General features: G+C 49.1%; 1 protein-coding gene across 1 annotated transcript in view; it reads left to right on the top strand.

The window, feature by feature from the left end:
* Window positions 1-6,234: 6,234 nt before the first annotated feature.
* Window positions 6,235-8,858, top strand: part of KIF3C (kinesin family member 3C) — a 31,857-nt gene continuing 29,233 nt past the window's right edge. The window contains exon 1 of the mRNA XM_006910291.3: window positions 6,235-8,613. Coding sequence (XP_006910353.1) covers window positions 7,057-8,613 — 1,557 coding nt within the window. The 5' untranslated portion in view covers window positions 6,235-7,056. The remainder of the gene's footprint in view (window positions 8,614-8,858) is intronic.

Here is an 8,858-nt window from a genome sequence, read left to right as displayed (position 1 = left end):
ACGGACAGTCTGGAGTTGCAGGACTTGATCTCCATATGAGCCTGATGAGGCAGAAAGATTCAGGTGCTCTGCCTGTCAAGGTCAAATGCCTAGGTGGCCAGAGTTTGGCCTCAGCCCAGGTCTCCTGACTTTGGGCTGTAAGAGCCTCTCCTCAGTTGGTGATGATGGCAAGCATTCCCGAGGGATGGCCGGGCGGACAGTGAGATGCAATCTGGAATTCAAGGAAGAGCAAATCCAGAATATTAGTAGGGCAAGTTGGCAATTACTATCCCCCCTACCTCACCCTCCATTTCCTTTTTCCAGTCCCAGAGGGTTGAATGTCCTACCTTGAGAGGGCACTCACTTCATCCTCTCTCCTGTTATTTTCCCGTGGGGTGCTGTTTCTCCAAGTAGGAGCAGCTCTAGGTTAAGGATATGTGTGTATTCCTCTGCCTCACCATAACCCAGTTTAAAACACACAAAAAAGAGACAGCCTAAATGTGCAACAATAGGAAGAAGGAACTGAAACTACAAAGTTAAGTATCCATTCAAAATTACAAAGCTTTTAGAAAACAATATAGAATATCTTTGGGACTCTGGCATAGAGGAAGAGTCCTTTAAAGCACAAAAAGTGCCAATCAAAGAAAAAGATTGATAAGCGTGTCTGCATTAAAATAAAGGAAGCTTGATTATAAAAAGGCACCATGAAAAGAATGAAATGCCAAACCACAGAGATATTTGCAATGAATATAAGCAACAAAAGGCTCAAAGACAAAATATAAAAGAACTCATAAAACCATAAGAAAAAGGCAGGCAGCTCCGTGAAAAGATACTCAAGGGACTTGAAGGGGCAATTCTCAAAAGATGGACATTGAAATGCCAATAAGCATATGAAAATACACTCAACTTTACCATCAGAGAAATCCAAATTCAAACCACAACGAGATACCAAATATCTAAAACTAAGAATGGCAATATTAAGTGTTGGTTCTGATGTGAAGCACCTGGAACTCATGCTCTGCTGGCAGTGCAAAGTGTCACACCCACTTTGGAAAACTGTTTGACATCATCAGCTGACGTTGAAGATATGTATTCCCTATGACTCAGCAATTCCACATTTAGGTATATCTGTAACAGAAATGTGTTCAATGTGCATAGGAGACATGAACAAGAATGCTCATACCAGCAAACTTGTAAACCCCCAAACTGTAAACAACCCGAATGTCCATCAGAAGCAGACAATAGGTGGTATAGTCATATAACAAAATATTATATAATAGTAACATTATACACAACAGACGACATGGATGAATCTCTCAAATAAAAGAAACCAGACAATGGCCAGGTACAAAATAATACACACTGGATGAGTTTATATGGAAAGCTCAAAATGGGCAAAACAAAATTGTATTCTTTAGATGGCAAAAGAACGAAGAAAAGCAGGGGAGTGATTATCGTAAGAGGCAGGAGAGCGGTTACCTTAGAGAGGAAGGACAGAATTGTGACTGCAGAGGGGACTGCAGGGGACTTCGGGGATGCTGTCCATGTCCTATTTTTGGCCAAGGTGGTCAGTACAGGGATGTCATTTTATAATAATTCTTTAAGCAGTATATTTATGTAATGCAACTTCCTGAGTGTTTTATTCAACTGAATTACGTGAATTGCCGATATTCAACCATTTTTAACTTACAAAAAATGGTGATTTCATATGGTTCAACCTAATATTCCACAACAAAAAAAATAATTTACATTAGGTTAAGCAGCCATTCAAAATGATGATCACGAAGGCTATTAACATCTTCATTCATTCATTTATTCATTAAACAAATGTTTCCTGGGGGCTTATGAGGAACTGGTCATGTTTCTAGGCACTGGGATACAGAATACAATTCTGCCACGGTGCATGCTTTCTAATGGAAAGATAATTCATAAACAGATATAGAAACATCTAGAATGTCATATTGTGACAAGTGCTATGAATAAACACAGCAGAAAAAGGATAGTAAGGGTAAGAGAGTCATGAAGAGCTATTTTAGGAAGAACGGTCAAAAAGGCTTCTCTGAGATGACATTTGAAAACAACTGAATGAAGTGAGGGAGAGAAACCATGTGCAGCCATGGGAGAAAAAAGCCTGCAGGCAGAGGAAAGAGCAAGTGCACAGTCCCTATGACCGGAATGTGCTCGCGGGATTGAAGAACAAGGACACCAGTGTTACTGGATCAGAGTGAGGGAAGGGGAGAGTACGAAGACATGCAATGGGAGAAGTAACCAGGGACCCGATCACGGAAGGCCTATGTGCCCTGGTAAGGGATTTTGGATTTAATTTTGAGAGTAATAAGAGGCCATTGGAAGGTTGAGAGCAGGAAGTGGTATGATTTGATTCATCGTTTAGAAAGAAAACTCTGGCTGTTCCGTGGAGGAGGGATAGCAGGGAGGTGGAAACAGGCATTCTCGTTAAAATGTGACCATGCTGTCCCGGAGAGAGATGAAGATAGCGTGGACTAGGGTGGCAGTGGTGGTACCAGGCAGTGTTTGGGAGTCAGAATTGATAGATTTTGTAGGCAGAACTTAGACAGAAGAAATCCAGTTGGAGAGACAGAATATTTTCATAGATAACACCATAAAAAAAGCAGACACTAATCATCACAGGAGGTAAAGACAGGAAGAGACTCCTGAAGCTGGAGGAGGCAAGGAAATCTCTACTGAAGAGGCAGGAGTTGAAACGGGTGTTGAAAGAAGGGAGAGTTAGTTTAGGAAGGGGTTGGGTTGAGAGCTAAGCCCCTGGGCCCAATATATGGTGGTGGGAAGAGCACAGGCTTTGGGGTTGGCAAAATTAGACTCCAGTCCCAATACTGCTAAGTATGTTAACTAAAGCATCTGTAACCCACCTAATTAGGTGCTTAATAAAGGGTAACTACTAAGGACAGTGCTTTTTCAATATTCAGACTTTTTAAAATTTCAATGTTTTCTATTCTTTTTGGGGAGGAGATGGGGAGTGGACTCAAATTCTATTCACCAGAAATTACAGAGAAAGGAAATTACAGAGAAAGGAAAGAGGAACTATTAGTAATCTAGACTTGGACACAACTGGGGGTCTCTTGAATTAGATAATGTCACAGTGATCGAGAGCCCAGAAATTTGGATCTCATCCCATGATTCTGTCACATACTCATATCTCCCTCTGCTGGCAGACCATGGTTTTACAGCATAAACCCAAATCCTGAATTACTTGTATATGAGAATTTGTAGGCCCAGGATTACTAAAGAGCTAATTCTGTCTTCGTAGCATAATCTCACCCTGGCTGTTACTGGGACCGTACTGGAAGAAGAGTCTGGTATGGGAATTCCCTGGGAAAAAAGAACTTTCATTGTCAAAGGAAGAGCAGTGAAAGAAGCTTCTTCCTACCAAGCCAACAATGATGGGTCTAAATTCCAATGGAACTGTCATTCATACTAGGACTGAGAAGCAACTGTTCTGCCCTCTCCATGGTAAGCTCTTCCTGTGGCATAGGGGAAAGACCCCAAGGGTTGCAGGTTAGAGTCCTCACGATATAGGGATATTAATATTTTCCTCTTTCCTGTGGTTGATGTGAGGATCAAGTGAGTGAAATATGTGATAATACTTTATTAACTGTAATCATTCTATAAGTTTCTTACTGTAACACCTTTATTTTTCCTCCTCATTTTCCTGCCTTGAAGGTCTTAGAACATCCATTCATTTCATTGGGGTTGAATGAGATCAACCAGTTAAGGAGTCTGAAACTGAGCAACCAGAACCCCTATTAGCTATAGGAGGAAAACCAGAAACGTGCAGGGTCATCGAAACCATAAGTAGTGAGAGTTTGACAAAGAAGGAAGTGGATTATTGAGAGGGGCCCACTAGAATTGGCCATGGAGTTCACTGATGTCCTTGGTAAGGGCAATCTCTGTTGAGCAGTAGGAGTAGAAGCCATATAAGATCCAATGATAGAATAAATAGAAGGTGAGGTTCTGTAGACGGGACAAAGTTAGGAAGACATGTCAGGCTGAGGAGCAGCATGAGTAAAAGCATGGAGATGTGAAAAACTATGATGTGTTTTGGAGGACCTTAAGCAAACCCGAGGGACTAGAGACCTGAGTGCGGAAGAGGGTGAAAGGAGGAAGGATGGCTGAAGACAATGCGGAAAAGAAGACAAAGAATGTGAACAACCTGAATGCAACAGAGAAAAGGAAGGAAAACTGCTGTTTTTTGAATGTCTTCTATGCCCTGGGAGTTTTTACATACAGTATCTCACATAATCCTCATGAGTGGCAGCATTCTTATTCTCACTTTTCCCACTGAGAAACTAGCTTTTCGGAGAAGCTGAATAATTTACTCAGAGTCACAGATTTTGTAAGCAATGGGAATCCGGTCTCCCTCTCACATCGGAGGATCTGGGCAAGCATCCTGCCAGGAGAATAGGGCCAGGATCTCTTTTATCCAGTGCTGTAGTGTCAGGCGAGTTAGCCCAAACAGAGAAAGGGTAGTCCAAAAACCAAAGCCAAGAACAAAAAGGAAATAGTTCAAGAGCCAAATGGTCTATCTAGAAGTCAGGTTGCCAGAGCCAAGAGAGGTTAATCTGCAAAGCCAAAACTCCACCCAGTAATTGGTCTAAAAGCCAAGTTAATCGCAAGCAGTTAAGTTTGATCAAAGAGAGGACTGAGGAAGGCCAGAAAACTTTAGAAGTGGGCCGGCCACCAGCTAAGCCTCAAGCTTTCATTTGAGCTGGCATTTAGGCCCTAGGGATTTGAAGATGGGGAAGAGGTGAGGAGATAGTTTCTGTAGAGATGAAGAATGAAATGATTAGGCCCTTTAGAGAATAACATGATTGCAAATGTTTTGTGGACAGATTCTTCTGGTGCTTCTATGAAAAGGACCTCAAGATTTCAGATCATAGCATCTCCTTGATCTGGACCTCATATGGCGGGTAAGGACAACTAGGACCTGGGCCACAGAATCAACTCTTCTCTGCAGAGTGGAACATGGGTAGGAGGACATTGGCTTGGCTCTTGGACTTGAGGAATTATACTTGATTTGTATCCTACAGGAAAAAATATGAAGACCCCAATGAGAAACACCAAGTGCAGATCTGGCCTATCCAGGATGCTCAAAGAAGCAGAAACTAGCAGGCAATCCAAGGCCATGTGCGTTATTAAGGGCTTGCTTGAAAATAAGTCTTTTCACTGGTACGATACTTCATGATAGATTGTTTCATTTGAGCCTCACAACCACTCCCTGTTGTTTCTCTCCCCCTATCCAAATTTTTTTTTTTTTTTTTTTTTTTAAATAAACAGATGAGGAAACTAGGGCTGGAGCAAGGTAAGTGACTGCTTAGAGTCACCTGGTTGGATATCAGAACTGAAACTGGAATACAAATTTTGTTTTATGCAAATTCTGTGTCTCTGCTATGTAAAAGACATTGGTCAGGGAAGGTTTCACAGATGAGGTGCTTGAACTGCCCAAGTGGCAGGGCACCAAGTTCAGAAGGGTGACAGGATCCTCTCGGCAAAGGCACAAAGATGCAGCACAGCACAGCTGGTTAAGGAAACAAAACGTGATTCCCAAAATGTGAGCTCCTTGAGGACAGGAAGGTCCAGCTGCTTGAATGGGGCCTGGGGTTTAGCAGGTGCTTGATAACTCTTTGAAGGAATTAATGTCTAGAACACAGATTCTGTACAGGAGAGTAGCCTTAGGGGAGGCTGGGAAGTTAGGCAGGAGTCAGAAGATGGAGAGCCTTTTATACAATATGGAAGGCTGGTGGAGGAGGGGGGGTGAGGACCAGGGTGCATGTGCTGAGAAGAGGTAAGGGTAAGGAGAGCATTAGCTGGAAGGTCGTCCAGGAGAGAAACGAAGAAGCCAGACGTAAACCAGGGCAGGAAGAAGAGAGGACAGAGTCGAAAAACATTTAGGAGTTAGGGTACCCGTCAATCCCCTGAAGTGGGGGTGGGTAACACATACTGGTCTGCAGGCAGAAAGGCAGGAGCATTGAAGAGACGGAGGATGATGGCTGTGGAGGGAACAATGTTGGGTGGTGGGTGACCCTCTTTCCCCCACCAGGTAGGCTGCAACCTTAGCAGACACTCCGGGGCAGGGAAGGGGGAGGGGGTTACATGCCAGAGAGGGAGGGTCCTCCTGGGCTGGCGAAAGCAGCAGCAACCTGCCAGATCCGGGTTAACAAAGGCAGGACTACAACTCCCAGCATGCTCGGGCCCAGTGGGGTGACGGCGGGCGGTGGCTGCGCTGCACCCGCCTGGTGGGCGCAGGACCTGGGTCGGCACAGGAGCCTATCATTACGGAGGGGTCTGCGGGGGTGTGGGTCGGCGATGCACCCCTGTCTCCAGCGCACCGGCAGCGCCCGGCTCGTGTCTCCCGCCCCACGGCCCCGCCCTTTACCCCACCCCAGCCGGACAGCTTAGCTGGGGCCGCAGCGCGGCGGCAACATCATTCTCGCCGCCGCTGCTCCGCCCCATCCCCTTCTGTTTTTCTCTCATTCTCCGGTGGCGGCAGGGAAGGCGGAGGCAGAAGCAGCAGCAGCAGCGCTGGCTGCAATGAATGATCCCCCAGCTCCGGGGGAAGACTCCAGGTGAGCCTCTGCTCTCAGGAGGGCCGGGACCCCTGGCCGCCCGGGACCTGCAGCCCCCACCATGGATCCCTAGAAGAGGAGAAAAAGACAGCTCTGCTGCCCACCCCCCGCCCCATCCCATTTTCCTCTTCCTTTCTCTCATTGTTGCCGTAGCTGTTTACGGCAGCGCTCCTCTGCCCCAGCATGGGGCGGGCTCTGGGCACTGCCATTCGGCCGGCGCAGCTCCCGCGGCTGCCCGGGGATTCTGCTTAATTCTCCCTGCCCAGCGGGTGCAGCGAGGACCGGAGAGCGGAGGAGGCCCGGACTGCAGCAGCGGCGGGGCCACCTCCCAGCATCCCCACCCTCGGAGGCTGCATGCGGATTGAAGAGTGGCGCCTGGGGGCTGGGCCGGCCCTGCTGATACCTACCTAGGGAGGACCACAGGACCGCCCGGGCTGCAGAGCCGGCCACGGGGCGGGAAGAACAGAGGAGCAAGATGGCCAGTAAAGCCAAGGCCAGCGAGGCCCTGAAGGTGGTGGCCCGGTGCCGCCCCTTTAGCCGAAAGGAGGAGGCTGCTGGTCACGAGCAGATCCTGACCATGGACGTGAAACTGGGCCAGGTGACTCTGCGGAACCCCCGTGCTGCCCTGGGGGAGCTGCCCAAGACCTTCACCTTTGATGCCGTGTATGATGCCAGCTCCAAGCAGGCAGACTTGTATGATGAAACCGTGAGGCCCCTGGTAGACTCGGTGCTTCAGGGTTTTAATGGCACAGTGTTTGCCTATGGCCAGACGGGCACTGGCAAGACCTACACCATGCAGGGGACCTGGGTGGAGCCCGAGCTTCGCGGGGTCATCCCCAATGCCTTTGAGCACATCTTCACCCACATCTCGCGCTCCCAGAACCAGCAGTACCTGGTCCGGGCCTCCTACCTGGAGATCTACCAGGAGGAGATTCGAGACCTGCTCTCCAAGGAGCCTGGTAAGAGGCTGGAGCTGAAGGAAAACCCGGAGACGGGCGTCTACATCAAGGACCTCTCCTCCTTTGTCACCAAGAATGTCAAGGAGATCGAGCACGTTATGAACCTGGGGAACCAGACCCGGGCGGTGGGCAGCACACACATGAATGAAGTCAGTTCCCGCTCCCATGCCATCTTTGTCATCACTGTGGAGTGCAGTGAGCGTGGCTCTGATGGCCAAGACCACATCCGTGTGGGCAAGCTCAACCTGGTGGACCTGGCTGGCAGTGAAAGGCAAAACAAGGCGGGCCCCAACACAGCTGGAGGGACAGCCACACAGCCTACCGGTAGTGGCGGCGGTGGAGGGGGCGGTGGTGGTGGAGAAAGGCCAAAGGAAGCCTCCAAAATCAACCTCTCACTGTCTGCCCTGGGCAATGTGATCGCTGCTCTGGCGGGCAACAGGAGCACCCATATCCCCTACCGGGACTCCAAGCTGACCCGGCTGCTCCAGGACTCTCTAGGGGGCAATGCCAAGACCATCATGGTGGCCACCCTGGGGCCAGCTTCTCACAGCTACGACGAGAGCCTCTCTACCCTGCGCTTTGCCAACCGGGCCAAGAACATCAAGAATAAGCCCCGGGTGAATGAGGACCCCAAAGACACACTGCTGCGGGAATTCCAGGAAGAGATCGCCCGCTTGAAGGCCCAGCTGGAGAAGAAGGGGATGCTGGGGAAGCGGCTCCGGAGGAAGAGCAGCCGCAGGAAGAAGGCCGTGTCAGCCCCGGCCGGGTACCCTGAGGGCCCTGTGATCGAGGCCTGGGTGGCCGAAGAGGAGGATGACAACAACAACAACCACCGCCCGCCCCAGCCCATCCTGGAGTCGGCCTTGGACAAGAACATGGAGAATTACCTGCAGGAGCAGAAGGAGCGGCTAGAGGAGGAGAAGGCGGCCATCCAGGATGACCGTAGCCTGGTGAGCGAGGAGAAGCAGAAGCTACTGGAGGAGAAGCAGAAGCTGCTAGAAGAGAAGGAGAAGATGCTGGAAGACCTGCGGCGTGAGCAGCAGGCCACAGAGCTGCTTGCAGCCAAGTACAAGGTAAGAGCCCTAGAGGGACCAGGGGCGTCCAGAGGTCCCCAGAGGGATCTGGGCTGGAAGGTTTTTCTTTGCAGGTCTGTGACCTGGCCTGAAGCACCATACACTGCCCTCCTGCCAAATGCTCCCCTGGAGCAGCCAGGTAAATTCCAGGCAGAGCCTCGCAGGAACACCTAGGAGGACAGATGGACACACACACACACACACACACACACACACACACACACACACCCCACCACACACACCGC

Source organism: Pteropus alecto, unplaced genomic scaffold (genome assembly GCF_000325575.1).
Source record: "Pteropus alecto unplaced genomic scaffold, ASM32557v1 scaffold61, whole genome shotgun sequence".
In the NCBI taxonomy this organism is placed as follows: domain Eukaryota; kingdom Metazoa; phylum Chordata; class Mammalia; order Chiroptera; family Pteropodidae; genus Pteropus; species Pteropus alecto.
Note: the sequence above shows the minus strand (reverse complement) of the source record. Positions and strands in the feature narration are given on the sequence as shown.